The 20,393-nt window shown below is 36.4% G+C and overlaps 1 protein-coding gene across 1 annotated transcript in view; it reads left to right on the forward strand.

Annotated features, from left to right (window-relative positions):
• Positions 1 to 20,165, forward strand: part of AGPS (alkylglycerone phosphate synthase) — a 60,759-nt gene extending 40,594 nt beyond the window's left edge. Inside the window, exons 14-20 of the mRNA XM_064451700.1 lie at positions 1,386 to 1,498; positions 3,129 to 3,198; positions 4,184 to 4,245; positions 6,030 to 6,119; positions 6,565 to 6,664; positions 8,421 to 8,478; positions 16,770 to 20,165. Of these exons, the coding sequence (XP_064307770.1) occupies positions 1,386 to 1,498; positions 3,129 to 3,198; positions 4,184 to 4,245; positions 6,030 to 6,119; positions 6,565 to 6,664; positions 8,421 to 8,478; positions 16,770 to 16,891 (615 nt within the window). The 3' untranslated portion in view covers positions 16,892 to 20,165. The remainder of the gene's footprint in view (positions 1 to 1,385; positions 1,499 to 3,128; positions 3,199 to 4,183; positions 4,246 to 6,029; positions 6,120 to 6,564; positions 6,665 to 8,420; positions 8,479 to 16,769) is intronic.
• The last annotated feature ends 228 nt before the right edge of the window (positions 20,166 to 20,393 follow it).

Here is a 20,393-nt window from a genome sequence, read left to right on the forward strand (position 1 = left end):
TTGCTTGGTGCTTAAGTAACAAGCTACCACAAGCAGAGTAGAGACTGGAAGAGATGAATGGCACTGGAAGGGGAAAGGCTTAAAATAAAATTGGTGGTCAATGTACATATTATGAATACATTGTTCTAAATTATAAATTTTTACCCTTTCTAACTGTGGAAAAAACATTAAACTTTATTGCAACTTTATATTCAACTCCATTCCTTCTGAAACCTGCTTAGTAGTTCACTGGAGCTAACTAATAATAAGAGGTGTGTAGAAAATAAGGCCCTTACTACTTGGATGAGTTGCAAAGATACGGCTCTTGACTGTTACTCCTGAACCAAAGCCATACAGACAGCCTCACAGCATTACTATTAAACCTTTAATAGTTGTCCTGGTTTCCACTGGCATAGAGTTAATTTTCTTCCTAGTAGGTGATACAGTGCTGCGTTTTGGATTTAGTATGAGAATTACGTTGATAACAGTGATGTTTTAGTTGTTGCTAAGTAGTGCTTACACTAAGTCAGTGGGACTTTTCAGCTCCCCATGCTCTGCTGGGTGCACAAGAAGCTGGGAGGGGGCGTAGCCAAGACAGCGCATCCAAACTGGCCAAAGGGATGTTACATGCCATATGATGTCATGCTCAGCATATAAACTGGGGGGAGTTGGTCAGGGGGCAACTGACATCTGATCATTGCTTGGAGAGCAGCTGGGCTTTGGTGGGTGTTGAGTGGTTGCATTTTGTGTTTTTTTTCTCTGGGTTTTGTTCCCCTCTCATGTTGTTTTTCTTGTCATAAAATTTATTATTGTATTTGATTTCAATTATGAAACTGTTCTTATCTCAACCCACCAGTTTCCTTACTTTTGCTCTTCAGATTGCTTCCTGCATCCCAGCGGGGGGGGTGGGGGTGTGAGCAAGCAGCTGTGTGGTGCTTGGTTGCCAGCTGAGGTTAAACCATGACAATAGTTTTCTCCCATCCCCTGCTAGAAGTTACTTTCCTTCCATTGTGCTTTGCCCAGCATAGAGATTTTCTGTGGCACACTGCTGATAAAACTATTTTGAGAGCAGTGACATTTATGGTCATCAGTCATCTTCCTGTTTTAATACAGGAGTAGTTGATCAAAGCATTTAAGACATGTTCATTCTTCAGCATAGGTAGATAGCTGTTGTGTCTATCTTACTTTTTAACAGGAGAAAAAAGGTGACAGAGATAATCTGTTATTTCAGTGGGCTTGTGAATGTTTGTCCTGTGAAGGAAAGACTTCATTGTTTTGGGAGTAAATTTTTGAAAGATGTTTTTTCCTAGTCTTTCCTCTTAGTTGCAGCCATACTTATTAACTAGAGCACATGCTGTGAGTTGAAAAGTAAAAACTTGTTGCTTGTATTCTGCCTCTCTTTGCAGTTTAAAGGATTTGATCCCAACATACTGTGTGTAGCTACCTTGCTCTTTGAGGGTGACAGAGAGAAGGTTCTTCAGCATGAAAAGCAAGTCTATGATATTGCCACCAAGTTTGGGTATGCTTTTCAAAGAACTTTATTTGAAGCTGGGAGTTAACTTTCCAGGAAAAAATAGGATTACCATATTTTTCTAGTGATTACTGTATGGGTATGTTCTCAGTTTACTAATTTGAAGTGGCAATAACCAACTAGCTACTGAATATTCCTGTTAATCAATATGGCTTGTGCTAACTCTTAATAGGTAACTTTACTGAAAGACTTCAGCTGTCTGTGTATTGCAGAAAAAACAAATATTTGACTAAACATAGAATTAATGTTATTAAAATGGAAACTAGCCCTTGTAATTGCTTATAGGTGTGGAAGTTGCTTGTTTTGGAAAACTAGACTCTGTCTTCCCCTTCTGTAGTTAAAATAAAGTCATAAGGGTAATAATCTTTGCAGCATTGATGTGGGCATATGAATACAAGGAGTTTGTTTAAAAGACGAGTTTGTATTTAAAAGAATGCAGTGAATTTCAGTCCCACAGACAGTTTTCTGTTCTTACAAAGGAACAGAAAACGTTCATTGGAGTGGCAGGCTGAATAATGATCAGGTAGTTACTGTCCTTCTGCTTTGAAGTGTGATTCATGAAAACCATCATTAAAAATGTGATTTGTCAAGAATATGATTTTTTTCTTTAAGAAAGTTATTGCTAGTATTAGTCTCAACTATTCAAATACAAGAATTGTTTTAATCATTCAAGGCTATCCTTTCTGAAATTTGTGTTTTCATTGTGCTTTCATTCTACCACTTGAAGTAGCTTTATAAGAGTGGGATTTCATGTGAGCAGCATGCTAACATTCAGTGATAAGAATACAGCATCTTAGTGATCGTAGTTATTTTAATGTTGTATGCAAGAAAAGGCTTCAACTGTGAATCCTATTGTATTTTGTCTTAGGTCTGTTAGATGGTGCTTTCTGTGCTGCTCAGTTAAGGCTATTAGTTAAGTGCTTAATAGTTTAACCTCATCTAAAATGCTAAACCTTTTAATGGTCTAAAATGCTTTAATTGTGTCCTCCTTCAGGATGTCTAATTCCCACCACCCTCCCTTCAGATTTATAGGAGCTTCTAGGCAGACTAATTACAGATACATAGCACTTGTTGTCAGAAACTAATAGTTAAAAACAAATACTTTCATAATGCTCCTAACTTGATAGGTTAATGAAAACAAACCTTCCTTTTTCTTTTTAGTGCTGTCTTTTTTTTATCCATTCACACCACTCCCACTTTTGGGATCTTAAGTCTGTAGACTTGCTGTCATGATCTGTGAGCATACAAGTGCACAAACCCAACATGCTTAGAAATGTAGTTACACATTCCTGTAAATGAACATCAAGGATATACTACGTCTAGTTCTGTTTCTCCTGCTCTTTTGTGATGTTTGGAGACTTACTTTAAGATCACATCAAATGTTTTGTTTTTCATCTCTCTTCAGATTATGGCATGAAAAGAGAAATGTAGAGAGTTACAGGTCTGGTCTGAAGTAACTTCTCATTTCTAGTGAAGAAAGGACCCTACTATTTGCAACTGTTTTTACACAGCTTAGACACAGCTAAATGTGCACATGTTTCATAATCAAAGTGTTTTAAAATTTTTTTAAATGGTGACTACTTTGCAGGAAAGCTAATTAAATTCTCATTATTTGCAGTGGCTTGGCAGCAGGAGAAGATAATGGACAGAGAGGATATATGCTGACATTTGTCATTGCTTACATTCGGGTAGGTTACCTTTTTGTCTGCCTGCTGAAACTTCTGTTAATTAATATAATAAAACATCAAGATGTCTTTTTGAAGATGCTTTCTCTGAAATCTAAATACAGGTTGGCTTGGATGATATCTCAAACTTCTCCCAGAGGTTGTATTCATTCCATTTCTGACTAATGCTTACTCACGGGACTCGATCTGCAAAACACCATAAAAACATTCATTTATGTGCTTGTTAAAAAAATAGTTTCTAATAAAGGGTAGAGAAACTTATATTGAAGAATCCACTAGCAATTAATAAATAAACCTAATCAGACTTCAACCTGTAGATTTAGAATATAATTGGAGGCTGGGAGAATACTTGAAATACTCATGTGCTTACTCAGGTCTTACTCTTTTTTGGACATCTGCTTATGGCTGTAGTTTGAATCAGAATTCCAGGACAAATAGTCTGAACTGCTGCAGCTGTTAGTATGAATTTTAGTCATACTGTTTGAGAGGGTTTTTTTTTCAGAATAGTATGCACATCCTGAGTGCTGGATTTTATTTGGCTTTTATAGTCGAGGACAAATGACTGAATTTGTCTTTATTTTGGCATGCTGTATATAAAATGGGCAAAAAGTTTGCCTTTGTTTCTACCTAGATAGAAATTACATTCCAAATAAATATTTCTACTAGATATTACATTGGTTAGCACAGTGAAGCTTTTGGCTTGATGCTATAGTGGTATGAATATTTGACTAGTATAGGCATACTGACAGTCTGACAAGTTGTCTCACTATAGCCATGACATAAAAATGTCTCTTCTGTGTCTTCAAAGAGCTACCCTATTTCCATAATTATAAACTAATGTCACTGGGACAGATGGGTGTTTTTGCTAAATAGGCGTTCTGTTTTTCTCATACAAACTAAAGTTGCTCAGCTCTAGCTGTGTAGCATACACTGGAATCCCAGATGTTGATGCTGAATGTTACTGAAATTTCCTTTCTCTATTTATTAGGACCTGGGCCTGGATTACTATGTAATAGGAGAATCATTTGAGACATCTGTTCCTTGGGATAGGTAAACTGTGATTATTCTTTAGAATTGCTTAAGACTTGTACTTGATTTCATTCAAATTATTCCAAACTCATGCTTGCTCATGGGGAAACTTGATTTAATTTAGGCCTTATGTGTATTGGAGGCTCCCTGATGTGCCTCAAGTCTTGCACCTGTGTGTTCTTGCTAAAGTTGCCAGTAAATTACATACCAAGATTTTGTAAATGCAATGTAGGGAAGTGTTCACTAATATTTCTGCCTAGGTTAGTTTACTGTAACAAATTCAGGACTTGAAATTGCCAGTTTGGGGAGCTGGACAATAGTGACAATAACTGTATTGTGTGGGATCAGCAGTGTGTTTCAAACAGAAAAGTTTGTAGTGAAGATAAAAATATTTAAGTGTTTTGTTTCCCCAGTAATGCAGGGAAATAAAAGAACTGAAAAAGATAACTTTTGCCCAAGATAAATCTTTCCTAAGCTTATTTTATGTTAGCTATGGTTGAGAAACAATTGACTGCAACCAAGTTTAATATATGAAATAATTTGGATGCTTCTGTCCATTTGGTAAGCCAGAAACCTCTTAAAAAGGATCTAAAGTGATTTGAATCAAAGCTTTGCAGTATTTAGTGTCAAGTGGTAAGTGTGCAAAGTGTGGTGACTTAAGCTGGTAAGCCTGTATTCTTGCTATCGAATTTAGTGGCAGTGGTAAGTTCTAGCCTCTGCTTTGAAGATTGGCACATTATCTTAAATTTGAGGACAACTTTAAAGCAAAATTGCTCTTGATTTTACTTTAGCTTTCTAGATCTTGAAGTATGCTAATTGCTTAGTCACCTATTTGTTTTGCCTCTTCCTCATTTCAGGCTAGAATGACCTTTATCTGAGAATTTAAGAAAATATTTGAAATTGTCTTCACAGAAGCAAATGCTTTCAAAAACTTTTTCTATTTCGACTTAGAACTATGTAATATTCCATAAATCAGTTGATTACCTTGTTCCTGACTGGATGAAGATAGTTGAATGAAATATTTGGCTTTACTTGCTTATTCACTAAATGGATAAATTTCTCATGTGTATTGCTTCTGTCTATCTGCAAAGTAGCTTTAAATATGTGTAAAAAGTCTTAAAAATCTGAACTGTATAGTATAGCACTGCAGACCTTTGTGGGAGAACATATAACTAAAGAAATGGTCATTTGAAAAACAGATTTCTTTCAATTGTTCTAGCACTTCAGATGCATGTGGATCTGCCAACTGAGGAAGGGGGGGGGAACCAAACATAATAAAATCAAAACAAGTATGGTTTATGACAAGGTTTAATATCTCATTGCTGTATTAGAACTATAACATTTCAAGCTGGCAAACCAGTGTACAGCTGGACTATCTCCAGTTTTGGCCTTGCAACATACCAAAGGCATGGTATTAGACTATATAAGGCTTTGGAGTTCTCAAGCTTTCTACTGTGAGCTGTATTTGTTAACTACTTTGCCAGTGGGTAACCTCCATTTTCTGTTGAACACACTTGACTCCTAGCCCTTATGGGAAGAGCTTTTATCAGGTACTCTGCTTCAGAGTAAACTTGCTGTTCAGGAGAAGTACAGAAAAAGCAATACTAATGAAGCCTTGATAACGAGGACTACTTTATCCTTAGAACAAAATCTAAGCTACTTAAAACCGGTTTTGGAAGGCAATCTTCTGCTTTATTAGATTATACTTTTTAAAAAAAGATTACCAAAACTGAAGTTTTGTTTTTCAGGAAGTTGTATAAAATCATATATTAAGATTTTATATTTTAATCTGTTTTCTGTTACAGGGTTTTGGACCTTTGTAGGAATGTAAAGGAAAGGATAGTAAGAGAGTGCAAAGAAAGGGGTGTTCAGTTTGCTCCTCTTTCCACCTGCAGGTAAGCCATGCAACAACTTAAATAATTATTTTTCTTGAATCTTTGATTAGTAAGAGAACTAAGGAAGAGGTCATTAAACTTGCTAGCTAGTAGGTGAAGTACATCTATTAATGATATTACAAACACTAGTAATCTTGGCCTTACTTTTTAACCTGCAAGTGGATTACATGTGAGTAATTCAAGGAATTAGTAGCACTTGATTAGTCTTGATATTTACTCTTGCTTATATGCATGAGTCAAGTGTAATAACTTATTTAAAGCTTCAGCTCTGTCATAGCATTGAGTCACTCATGAAGTATAAGCAAAAAGGACACAAAACTATTTAAAAAGAAAAAGATGCTACCCTTTTAAAAATAAGATAAGTAACCTTATGAATTGCATGATGTCACATAGTGGCTGGTTTAATAGCATAAAGCTTTGTTTATAATGCAGTTCTCGTCAACAGGGTGACGCAGACGTATGATGCAGGTGCATGTGTCTACTTCTACTTTGCCTTTAACTACAGAGGAATTAGTGATCCTGTTCATGTCTATGAACAAATTGAGGTAATGTATACAAGAACAGTAGTTAAGGGGGAGAAGCTGATGTCCCATAATAATATATAGTGAATCCACTAGCCAAGCTTACTGCATTTTGCAGGAAAGATCTCAGAAGTCCATTCCTAAAGCTTTAATTGTTAGCAGCTAGGGAAAGAGATATATGCTAATTAATGGTGCACCAAGTAGGGGAAAGACTAATAGGTGACTATTTTAGACATCAGTAAATGAACATTTATGACTAAAGTACAAGAAAGCTTGAACTGGAGTTTGTTCTTGGATGACAGAAACTATCGACCACAAAACCCAAATCCATGGGAAACAAGACTTCCTTAGTTCTATTATTTACAAAGCTACTTCTTTCACTTAAACATGGTAAAACTATCAAGACCATACTTTATTACTAGTGCTGCATGTAGAGAACAATGAATGTGGGGGCGTGTCACATGCTACTTCAGAGAATTAACTGCTGTGGTTATTTCTGTTTAGGCCTAGATTATTGGTGGTCTAAGTCTGCTGTGTTAGACCAGCCATAAGCTGCATTGACATTTACCAAAAAAGCTCTGGAATAACTTTCTGCTTTAATGCTGTGGCTAGTGAAACACTAAACTTACCTAGTTAGGGGAAACTAATGTCCTTGTTACCTTGAAGATGTGATATTCAGGCATAGAAGGACTACGGCCAAACTGCTTTTCATTGTACCTTTTGGTTCATATGCTAAAGCTTCAGCAGAAAATGGCTAATAGCACTGTAGAGAAATACTCTGTATTTATAACTAAGATATCATTCTTCTTATGCTTGTTCTTTAAAAATTTCTCTTGAACTTGCCAAGCAGATGTCAAGTTTTATCTACAAGTTCTGAGACTTCTGTGCTGTTGAATCTAGGGCATTGGAGAATGCAATACTTGAGTGCTTATTTAATGACACTTTAATACTTAGATATTACCATTTATTGGGATCAGTTAGCAGTGTGATCACCTGGATGCATGTGTTCCATTGTAGGTGACTAAATTTAACCTAACAAACTGAGTTTGCCAACCAAGCATATCCACTCTGTGGCAGATTGAAAAAATCTGTAACTGCATAGGTATGGTTATATACATTATTCCTAAAAAATGTATTATTTTTAATGTTAGGAATAATGTTAGGAAACTTTCTTTGTTACAACTTTTGGAGCTGTCTAACAAGTCATAATCAGAGCTGGAGGGAAAGAAGGTTCTAGAGCTTAGAAGTGTTCAAATTTTTCTTAACATAACAATCTACTTTTTTCTGCCACAAACTTCACCCATGAAAGTTTTCAGTTGTAAAGTACCTCACTTTCTTGACTAGAATCTTGGAGATCTGGGTCTAAACTCTGGTCTGAATAAGGATCTTGAATCACTGTGGGGAGCCTTTCTTCAAACTTCTTTGTTGCAATTTCCTTTTCAGTAGGTACTTAATCATCTTCCAGATGAGCATCCCAGCCACTAGACTGTTCTATTTTTGTCAAGGGGAAGTGATCCAGAATATTCTTTTCTGGAACAATAGATCTGTTGTAACAGATGGCATTTTAAATGTCTTGGTTTTGATAATGTTTATTTGGAAAATCCCCACTTAGATTTAACATACATATTTCATAGCATGAATGTTTACCTGTATTGTGTACTCTAATTACTTCTGAAACTTTTCATACACCTGTGTAAATGAGTGCAATGGTAAGCATTTCAATAAAAACAAACCTCTTGTGCATTTGCTGTTGAATAAATACCTTTTACTTTCAATTTAGACGGCTGCTAGAGAAGAAATACTTGCCAATGGAGGAAGTCTGTCACATCACCATGGAGGTAATGTTCTCAGTCTAATCTCTGATACTGCTAAATATTTGTGAGTACGTAAAGGAGTTTGTAATACAGCTTTGAAAAATATTTCAGAGGTATTAACTGAAATTACTGGGGGAGAGGATGAGGCATGAATCTCCTGGCATTCTTTCTAGAAACTTCTCACCCATTTGCCAGACTTCCATGGGAATTGTCCCTAGACCTGGTTTGATGGATGTCAGCTCACACAATGTGGTGTATTTATGAGCACCAGCTTCAAACCTTTGATAGGAAGTCTCCAGACTGTCGGAGAACCTGAATGTGTAATTAATCAGTTTGTTGTAAGCAACTTCTGCTGAACCTTGTGCAGAGATATATTCAGTTGCAAAGACCTCAAATAAGAGTTTCACAATTTTAAGACAGTTTAGTGTCCCTTGTGGCTAGGTGAATGCTGATAGCCCTAATTCCAGAGCACTTAGTGAAAGTACCTGCGTAAAAGAGCTAGTGACTTTTAACTGAGCTATGATATAATCTACCTTTTGTTGTATAATTGATGTGAGTGTTGGTATTACTGGCTTTTGCTGTCTGTTAACTTGTGATTACTCAGTTTCCTCTCTTGGAGTTTGGGAATTACTTGTCCTGAGTTACTAGCCTCTTTGCAAGCTATTTTGTGCTTTAAGTTTAAGAACCAATGTCATATGTAAGTGATACTTAATATACCTGATGCTTTACATATGCTTTTCCCACATATTCAGATAGCCTAATTTGATTGCATGTGTCCTATATAATGCTGTAAACTGGGATGTCAGGAAGACTTGTTATGAAGTCAGTTTGATTTGTGTAACTAGCTTCTTTAAACTGGTTAATGCATTTCTTTATTCTTTTGGGGCATTGTCTGGCCACAGAAATAAGAGCGAAGAGGAAGAAGTTTAATGGTTTAAAACTAAAAGAAATTTGTAATTCTAAGAAAGCTCTGTGTGTGGAAAACTGAAGGGCAGAAACTGTGCTTTAAAATACATTGGTGACTTCATGGACTTGAAACTTTTAGCTAGGGCTGTTTTCAGGCATCTAACTTTGATAGAAATGGAAATAGACTCTGCTTTAGCAATATCAGGATATTGAAAGATGGGTAGGTGATGATAACGTGAATGAAAAGAGTTTCAGTATTTTTCATTTAATATGGTCTTACTGTCCTCTGATTAAATCTTTAATATGCTGGTATAGTGGACCAGTCAATTCTTGCACGTGGGATGTGTAATTAACCCCTCAATGTACTATTGTGATCTCCCCTGCTGTGGCAGCTGTATTTTACTGTGACTAGCATTTTATCCATTAACTTGCATGCAGCTGGAGCTTGTCACATGTTTGGATGTATTTGCCCTCACCATATGAAACCTTGCTTACAGCATATGTTAAACAAGAAAATACTACATAACGATTTCTTAAAACCTTTGCACACTTGAACTCTCTGACTCCACAGATACAGAAGACTTGGGTTTTTTTAGACTTCTTATGCTCCTGTTGTATGCATGACTGCCTCTTATACTGATATTTTGTGCTTTGAGTGTTTTTTGTCTGACAGTTCATTGTGTATGCTATTCAAGATCCATTTTTTCCAGTGCTTAGTAGACATACTGCTGAGAATTAGCCTAATAGTATCAGTTCTATTTACTGACCTTCAGGCCTTGTCACTCTCAGCACTACTAAGACCGGTCTATTGTGTGGGGTAAAAGAAAATACTGGTGCAATTTCTTTTAGTATTTGTCTTGTAATTGTGATTAATAACAGTTGTTTTCACTATCTGGAAACAGACAGGCTGGTTTGTCTGCCTACAATCACACTGTGATAAATGGAGCTGGTTTAGCTCTGGTTTTGTGTATCAAAGAAAACAGATGTAGTCTGGGACTTGAGGCTATAGGAAACACAAAGCCTGCTTAAGTCAGTCTTCATACACTTCTTGAGTGAAGTGGTCATATATGACAGTTTGAGATGCATAAAGCTCTAAATTGCTTTACAGCTGGGGAAGTACTAACTGCAGGTGGACACATAGCTGCAATCTACAGCTAGAACTGAAATCATGATACTTTTAATTTTATGAGAGTAACCTCAGAAAGACTTGACTTTGGATTCTATTTTAATCTCTCTCTTCTCTCCTCCCCTCCCTCCAGGCTAACAAAAAATATTGTAATCTTTAGGCAAGACTCACTAAAGGTAGCAATATTGTGAGAAGATACACACCCCCCAATGACTTTTGAGATGAAAATTTGTAAGAAGCATAATTTTTGTTTGTCAATGGTTTACATTAAAGATCACACCTTGCAATATGTAAGAACAACATCATTCCAACAAAGGAATTGCAGAAGTGTATCAATACCAGCCTTGTACAGCAAGCATGTCATGGACACAAGAAGCTATAGCAAAGCCAGATGTATATCTGTGTAATGAATTTATTCATTCAATGTAACAAATACTTGTATTTTGGGGTAAAATATCTGGATTTTTTGTCTTTATAAATCTGGATATCATTTCTATAGCACTGCAACTTAAATGGCCTTGTCCTTTTAATCAAATTGTCTTTTTTGAAGTCTTTCTCACTCTTGACTTTAAATATTTAATCTAATTAGTAAGTGTCAGGAATGGTTTTCCTACTTTAATGTTAGTATTTAACGCTTGATAATGTTCCTGGAAAATGTAATGAACAGAATTTACGTTTAGGAAGAATCTGAGGCATATGTGTTGATATAAAAATACACCCAAAATACATAGCTGATCAGAGCAATACTACTTATGCAGGGGGAATTCAGCCATTCTCCAGTGCATCGAAATTTATCCTTATAGAGGAGGCTATCAGAGTTTTTTTTCATGATCCTGACAGTCTTGTCTAAATGTGGTAGGTCTCTTTCTAGGTAAATTTGTTGTGAACGAACTGCTGAAAAGCTTCTTAGTGGTTTTAAAGTAGTTTTAAATGTGTGACACTTGAAGTGGTTTCTTATGCCTTCCTTATCCCTTTTAACTAATCCTATGACATAATTTGTGACTTTGCAAAAGTTTTTGACAGGTATTCAGGAATTAGATATCCTAGTTGTAGCATTCCTTGTCTTCATTTCCTGCATGAGCTTTTTACAGTCTTGATTATAGTTTTCATCTTGTCTTGACTGTGTCCTACACTTAGAAAAGGGATGGTGTGTATCTTTGGACACAGCTTTGATTCTTCTGTTTTTCTGGCTAGAGAGTGTCTTTAGATTTGAGTCATGTAAGTAAGGGTTGCTAGAGCCACAATTAGCTTCTAGAAACTTAGCATTTAAAAAGCAGCATTAGGAATGATAATTTCACGTAGATACAACTTTAAGTTTAGGCAAATGATACTTCAGATCATTTACGGGAAGCCCTAAAACCACCCATATGATATGTCACAGCTCACATTCTTGAATTCCTGTTTCATAAAATAAATGATTTTTTTGTATACATAAAATGTGCTGAGGAAGTATCAGTAGGTACAACTTGTGTATAAATACAACTATAACCCTTTTGGGGTACAGCATCAGAAGGGACCTGGCTGGATTTGGGCCTGATTGGTTCTGTATTACCAAGCTGTGCACCCATGTAAAACTAAGGAACAGTATAAAAATTAATGCTAGTTTGTCTCCCCTGCAGGGAATGTTCTAACTAAAACTGGTTTCTTAAGGAAACAATTACCAGCTTGTGGGTTTGAGGAAAAATACCCCTATTTAGCCATTTAACATAATAGAACTAATTTTCTTCTACTTTCTAGATAGATTGACTAGAATAAAGGTTAATGTAGGCCAGACCCCACAGGTTCAAGTATAGTATTAATGTCCTGGCAGTTTATGTAGGAAAACTAACAAAACAAAACAAAAAACCAGCAACAATGACAAAAAAAACCAAAACCAAAACAAAAAAATGCATGAAAACCCAACACAAAAAAAAACAAACCAAAACACAAAAAACCACCACAACCAAACCCAAAACAACTCCCCCCAAAAAACCCACACCTTATTTGCATTCAGTCGCATGTTTGACATTTCCATTCATTGCAATTCTTTGGCATCATTAAGAGGCTGTGGCTTAAGCTATACACTGCAGTAATTAACCCATGCAATTACACTACAATTAACTACAATATCTGGAATGATAAGATTCCCTTATGGAAAAGTATCTTCTTAGCTTTAAGTTAAGCTGTGGAGACTGATTATACTTTAATCTTAAAACTAGAGCTTGCTCTACTGGTTAGAAAGTTTAAACTCTGACTTTTGTCAGACATGGAGTAACCTTATGTGAAATCGTATATTAAGAGTTGTATTTTCCATCTTGGTCTTGTTGAAAGTCTTAATAGAATAGTCATCTTCAGTGCCTTTCCCACCAAGTAAATGCAGAGGACATTCTGATTCATCAGCACAGAACTCAAAAGTACTTGATATCTAGAGGACTTAAGTGAAAATGTGCAAGATGTTGTGGTGGCGTTAACTATGTAGTAGACTTTGGGTATACCAGTCCAAAATTCTCCAGCACTACCACAGTATTAGATTAATGTACTGACCTTTCTCAGTATTGCAGAGTTCTCTCTGGAAGAGTAATAACCTGTTAAGCAATTTTGGAGAGATGCTTTCTGTAGAGAGAACAAGCTTCAGGAAAAGCATGCAACAGTTGGAAGAACCCCATCCTTATAACCAGTTACTGCTCCTTTTGCAGAGCTATTACTCTGCAATAACTGCCTCTTTAAGTTGAAAAGACTAGAGCAGAAGTCATCTAGGGCCATGTGCATGGGGACCACACAGTGCTATAAATCTGTTCTGCATGGGTGTAGAGTAGTTCCTGGCATCCATCAGCTACACTAAAACTTTCCTTACAAGCTTGTTCATGTGTGCCCAAGTACTTCATATTCCAAAAGTGAGAAAACCAGTTGCTGGCTGCTGTTTGCTAGCTCCCTCCCTAGCAGCCAGACTTTTTTCAGGTATCCAGATGCATTTTCAAAGATGAGCAAGTGAAGCTTTTGTGAGCCAGGAGAGCTGTACTCCCATTTTATCATCTTTGTGGCCAGCAGGTATGTGCTGTCCGTCTAATGCACTTCTCTTCAAAAAACCGTGCACATGGGAAATGTGCCACTTTTGGCAGTGAATGTAATGTCAGTGCATGTTTGCTTCATTGATATTTTTTTTTCAAAGGGTGGGTTCTACAGGTGCAGCATAGACTATGGTTGCACTTCACCAAAGTGTGTTTTATTCCCTAACAGATTAAAAGGGCACTGGAAGCATGAACAACTTTTCTAATGAAATGGGCTAAGGTCTGGAGCAGCATGTGTCAGAACCAGGAAGCTACTCATGCAGCTTATTTTTTTTTTTATACGTGGACTGTATTGGTAAAACTTGAAAATACTGCAAAAATAAAATTGGTGTTGGTCTGTCTGAGAATTGCTACTGAATAAGCTTCTTGACTTTCTGCTTTGAAGTACTTTGGGTGAAGTACTTTGTCATGCTAGGGTGCTTGTACTCTGTGTAATAGGCTGGGCTTCAGATTGAAGACTTCTGGCTTCCTCGTGGTGAATGTTTTAAGGCATTAGACCGCTCATCACACCTTAGGAACAGGGCACTTGCTGCTTGTAAAACTTGAAAACTAATTCTCTCACACTTGACTGTGGATAATTAAGGTGTAAGATTAGGTGTCTTCCTCTGAAGAAGATGCAAGAAGGAAGGGCTGTATTTGTTTCCAGTTGGGGCAACAAGGATTGTCTGTGTAATGGAGTGTATAGATGAGTTGACAAGTAGTGACTTGTTAAGCTACTACAAATTGATTGTACAATGTTATGCTGGTTTGAGAATCTTATTAATAACGTTATGATGTAGCATATAGAATCAGGTGAATTTGATCTCAGTTTTTAATTGAGAAAAGTATACTGGGCTGAGAACCCATAAGTGGTAGATGCTTGGACCAAATCTGGTTCTGTGTACTCTCTTGTGTCAATTTTATATAAATGGCCTCATCCAGGAATAAAACCAAAAGGTCTGCCTTCTATAGGCTAGAAGCAGAAAGGTGGGTTTCTCTAGTCCATGGTAAGATCAGGCTTAACTGAGACTTATTGTTGGACGTTAAGGCTTCCTTGAGCCCAAAGCTGTTCTTTGGCTAGGCTTAGAGTGGAGTTAAGCAAATTTGACCCTTGAAGTTATTTTTATGTTCATGGTAACACCTTTTACTATTAAAGCATTTTTTTCCCTCTTTTTTTCCTTATCCTTGAAGTTAATTGGATCCTCCTATGGAGGAGGAACAGAATACTTATAGGGCAGTACTATGCTGAAGTGAAACAAACACAAACATTGATTTTTCTGAGGGGTTCTCTCATCTGCACAGAGCCTTTCCTTCACTTGGTCTATTTTTCATTTAATTGCATGGACCAGCTTAGAATTCTAAGAGCCAGATTGCTTCAATGCTTTTTAACTCTAGGATGAAAACTTGAGTAGCTGGAAAATCCATGTGTATCTTATTGATATGAACAGTAGGAACATGGGCTTAACCTACTGTTACCAAGGGGTTAAAATATTTTCATTGAACATATTTGTGAAGGACTGCTGGTAACTGTAGTACAGCTTTTTTTTCTTTCCAGTTCACTAATCAAATGTATGTTAGATTTATTATTGCAAAAGTATAAACCATGGAAAATTTGACAAGATAGATGTGTAAATTATCACTTTGACAGAACTAATGATGCACTCCAAGCACCTTCTGTTTTCCAGCACTTGGTGAGCGACTTCATTAAATATGCAATGACTGTTTGGTGCTGCTCAGACAGTAGTTCAGTTCCTTGTGGAATTGCATTATTACTGGAGGTGTAAAAGAGGCAGGCATGCTAGCTGTTGGGCATCCTGCTGTGATTCTAATGTGCTCCATCTTGTTGGAGCAGTTGTTTGCAGTCTTTTCAGGACAATTACATCCATAACCACAGGACACATTCACTGAAACTATATTACAGATAACAGTTGAGAATGGTAATGACTGTTCTTCAGCTGCTTGTGTAAGAGCCAGTGTGAGTGACTTGAGGTGATGGTCAAGCCACATCCATGATTCTTTTCTTGTAGTAGTAGTATTAAAGTATCCCCAGATAAAATTCAACTACATCAACTTGCTCAGAGAGTCAATGTTGTGATGGTGTACCTACAGATGGAAATATTTTTTTTGGCCTGGGCTGCAAAATACAACCGCAGTTCCTACCACATGACAAATTCTTTTGTCCTTCAGTTATGATCTTTGCTCTTGACGTGCATACTGCTAATAGTTGTTTTCTAGCAACCTTCACATTTCATTCTTTCTCACATTATTTGCTTTTTCAGTTGGCATTGTGACTAGCTGATATTCCTTATGGTATAAACAAATATACTCTGTTCTCCAGAGGTGTCCCTGTAATTTATTATTCTGATGACAGTTTGATGGTTACCCTGAGAACAGGGCACAAAAGATGGCTTGAATTTAGCTTCAGATACTCTTAAAGCATCTGTCTCTCAAACCTTCTACTATATCACATCATACTGACAAATGGATTGTGTTTCAGGCTGACTAGTTAAATGCTGTAGTGTGTTTAAGGAAAAAATATCCTTTATTTTGAATGATCTGATAAATCAGAGTTGATGACTTGGTTAATTCTTATGTGAACACTTGGCCATTTAACAGGACTATTGTGAGACTAGTGAAATAAGCTCTTAAATGGCTGGTGTCTCAGCTTCGCTTTGTATTTGGTATATGTTGTGAATTTCCATTTTTACATGGGAAACTGAGCTCTTGTGTAATCGTATGAGCAATTACCAGCCCATGTAAAAGTTTTTTAATTAAATAAGGTATTTTGTTGATTTAAAACTAGGCTTTAAGCCTTCTCCTTAGAAAACAATTTTTTGCTATATAAACCAATACTGTTAAGTTTTTGAGTTATGTTCTCACTTTAAAGCAATCAAGAGGTGTGGGGTTGTGCTTTTTAGTAATCTCTTCTGCAGCTTCCTACTTAAAATGAGTTTGGTGGCTTTTTAAAACTTACTGCCAATTCCCTATTTCAACAGAATGTGATTTTAGCCTAAGCTTCATCTACTTTCATACTTTCTAAAGAAAGTAGACAGTGTGGAACACAGTCTTCCTCTGGGAGTATGCTGAGCTTAATGAGCTTGATAGTCTGGTGGGCTCAATAAATCAAATAAAGCAAAACATTTCTCATTTTTGAATAAAAGCATTTATCACACAGTGTTTATTCATTCATGGTCACAAGATTGATTGGCTCCTAGAATCCTGCCATATATTGAAACACTTTGTTTTTGTTTTTCCAGTAGGCAAATTGCGGAAGCGCTGGATGAAGGAGAGCATCTCTGATGTTGGCCTGGGAATGCTGAGATCTGTTAAAGAATATGTGGACCCCAATAATATCTTTGGAAACAAAAATCTTTTATAAAGCACTGCACAACATGATGTACTAAAACTTCAAAATTACTGTTGAAATTCCTCCACTTTCATTGTATTGATATCCCAGTAATCAAATATAACATAGACTAAACTTTAAAAAATAGTAACTTACATAGATTTTCTTTTTTCCAACCCCCTCCCTCCAATAAAGTGTAAACATCACTGTTTATGGATTTTTACTTACAATGCTCTTAAACTCTTTAACAACCCACTGGGCACAAAGTGTATTACCAACCAGGAAATGCCAATTTGTTTTTCCAAGTTTGGTTAGGCAACGCAGCTGACAGTACTTTCAATGCTGGATACTGCCAGATGTTGCTTACTAAAGCATCCCCTGCAAGGAGAACAAAGACTGACAACAGTGTTTTCTACAGAAGCAGCTGCTCAACCCAGCCTCTTGCTAAAAGAAAGCTGCTAGGAGACAGATGAGAGAACACCAAGAAGTACTTCACTGTGCTGAAGGATTAAGCATGCAACAGACTTGTAACCAGCGAATACTTAAAGTGCAAATTTAGGCCTTGATCAAAAGAGACAATGTAATTCAAACTACTTGTAAAAACTCAGTAGTCTCCCACTGTAGTACTATTGGAAAATCTTATACAATTGAGCTGTTCTGAGTTGTATTTGCATTGCTGGGATAATCTTAAATTAATCGTAGGTCAGTCACTGTAAGTTTTGTACAATGGACACTTCTCGCTGTATGTTGAAAACAGGTTTGTAACAAAACTTTGCTTTCATCTGTGCTTCGGTCCTAGTGTGTATGGTTTTTGCTCCTGTTTTGTTTGTTTTGCAGAGATGCAAATATCTTTTTCAGTAAAAAAAAGTTTTGGCTCTTCAAACGAAACTGCCCAGCACTGTCTTTTGAAACAGTCTCAACAGTAAAACACTTAAGTGGACAACATACTGTCATCCTGGAAGTGAGATTTCCAATTTTAGTTTTGTACAGTTTCCTATGGCCTTTATGAATAATTTACTTCACTAGTAGCCACAACTTTAATTGTCCGTTTACCTTTAAGGAAATGAAATATTTTCTTGATCAGTATCGTATGAGAGTAAGCATTTTTACATTGAAACTTGAATCTTAATCAGTAAAACAAACTAAAAGTATTTATCAATACTCATGATCCATTTTTAAGGTGGGTTCTTTTCTTAAAGCAAACTATCCAACTTTTTGATAATTAATGTATATGATTGCACAGGATAGAAAAAATACAGACTATCCTTTGAGGACACTGTCTCTAGCCAGCAGCTTCACAGCTCAGTAGTGTCAGTTTGGACACCTTTTGTATTGGTAATGCCCTTAATAAGGAGAAAAAATTAAAATTGCGTTTTTGTTTTTAAACTATTTTAGAATACTAATTAGCTCACAGTTTTGGAATTAAACCAAAACATCCAAAATGCTTGAAAAATACTGCATATCAGACAACTTTGAGCTTGTTTAAAGACTAATTTCAGTTCTATAAAGATCAAAAAACATGACCACAAAACATCACTTTGCATGCTGTCAAGGTACTTAAGGAAAACTTTTTATGATCTGCAGGTCATAAACCAGAATGTTAATGTGATATTTGCAATGCAGCTAGATTTATTTCAAGTGGTCTTTGTTTCACATTTCAACGTAAAAATCTGCTCTTTTGTATTTTTGGTTTTTGGCCCCCAGAGTTCATATTTCAGCAGCAACCAAAACAATAGGTGTAGCCTGTTTTAGGAAAGTTGCTTTTTGCGCTGTGGTTGTGTTCCTACAGTACACAGTGGTGTCTCAGCAAGGTGAATCTGTACATGTTTATGCACGGGACTTCCTCATCTCGCATGCTGCATGATGGTGTCTACATGGCTGCAGCTGCCATCTTGCTGATGACTTGTATCACTCTGAAATAGAGACCTTTCTAGGAGTTGGTAAAGATGAAGAGTGACTATGAAGGGGCGTTTATGTGCCACAGTGAAAGTATATGTCTAACTGTGAAGAATCAATTTTGCAGGAAAGTATGTGAAGCCTTTTTGCAGAATGACAGCACAGATGGAACAAAAACAAGTAGTCATAGCTCAGTAATACTGGGCTCTTAAGATTTTTACTTTAAGTGCTAGACAGGTCTACAACATCTTTCCCCTTTCTTCATTTTCTGACTATGCTTTTCCCATCCTGTTTTTTGTATTGAAATTAAACAGGCAAAAACTCCTTATGCTCTCTGCTAACCTTTAAATAGCTACTGGCTTCTGAAGTGATTTAAAATGCAGTAAAGATTTTTTTTTTTTACTGCATGTCAATTGTCCTATGGGAAGGTGAAATAACAGGCTGTAATGGTCCCAAGGCACTGTCACTGGATACCTCTGAGGAAAAGATTAACTACAAACGTAACGTATTTTTTTAAATAATGGCCACCCTATTGCTGTCTTCCTAAATATTTTTCTGTCCAGAGGGATGTACTTCTGGCTGTCTTTAATTTCACATTTAAATTTCTAATGAAAAGAGAAAAAAGTGTAATGCAAATTCAGGAGACCTAGATACACACAAATCATTACCCATGTAAAAGAAAACTTCCTTTCTCTAATACTCCAGTCTTCCATCACTCTTCCTTCTGTATTCTCTACTTTCTTTCAAAGACTTCACTTCCCATAGCTGCAGCCTGTTCAGAGATGGAATTTGATCCATGCAGATCAAAAGTGTGTCTTGGCATAACACAACTTTTTCATTTGCTCAACTATTTTGGCCATATGTAAGTTACAAGCAGTTTTAAGCAAGCTTGTCATGACTACCGATTACACAGCTTCTGCTGTCTTTGAAGGAGGGAAGGTGCAGAGTGAGTATGGATTGACTGTGAAATGTATTTACATTAGAGAGACTTTTATAAAAGTTCTGAGGGGAAAGAAGAAATTCTGTTAGAAATTGATCCAGGGTCTAAATCTTACAGTCAAAGAAAAACATGTCTCCTCTTGTTTTGACTTAGGGTATATCGGTTGAGTTAGAGATGTTGTCTTTGCCTTACAGCTGTGAACAGAGGCCAGGCCAAATAGTTCTTCCATAGCAATGTTAATTAACTGAAACCGATTTCAAAGGCAGGGATACAATAGCACTGAAATCCAGAAAACACAAATTGCTTATCAATCTTGGAAATGTATGTTTATCAAGGTTGTAACAACTTTCTGCAAATAAAGCCAAACAGTGTTTGTCATTTTAGTGTGAGAATAACTGTAAAACTTCAGTTGTAATGTTAAGAGATTATAGAACCTTATATTATTAATAAAAAGAAAATGGGCCTAAACAATTATGTGGTTTTGTGCTGAAACTAAACAAATATATTTTACTAACTTGTCATCTTTGGTTAGTTTTAATTTGGCGGTGAACGCTTACCTAGGGAAAGCTGAGGAAGGAAAACTATTAGGAAGGCTTTAGCACTTGCAGAGACAAGTGAGATTGAATTTGTAAATGTATGCTAAGAGAAGCTCTGCTTTTGTGCCAAGTAAAGCAGAATAGGAAAATGAGAACACCAGCA

The sequence above is a fragment of the Phalacrocorax carbo genome, chromosome 5 (assembly GCF_963921805.1).
Source record: "Phalacrocorax carbo chromosome 5, bPhaCar2.1, whole genome shotgun sequence".
Taxonomy (NCBI): domain Eukaryota; kingdom Metazoa; phylum Chordata; class Aves; order Suliformes; family Phalacrocoracidae; genus Phalacrocorax; species Phalacrocorax carbo.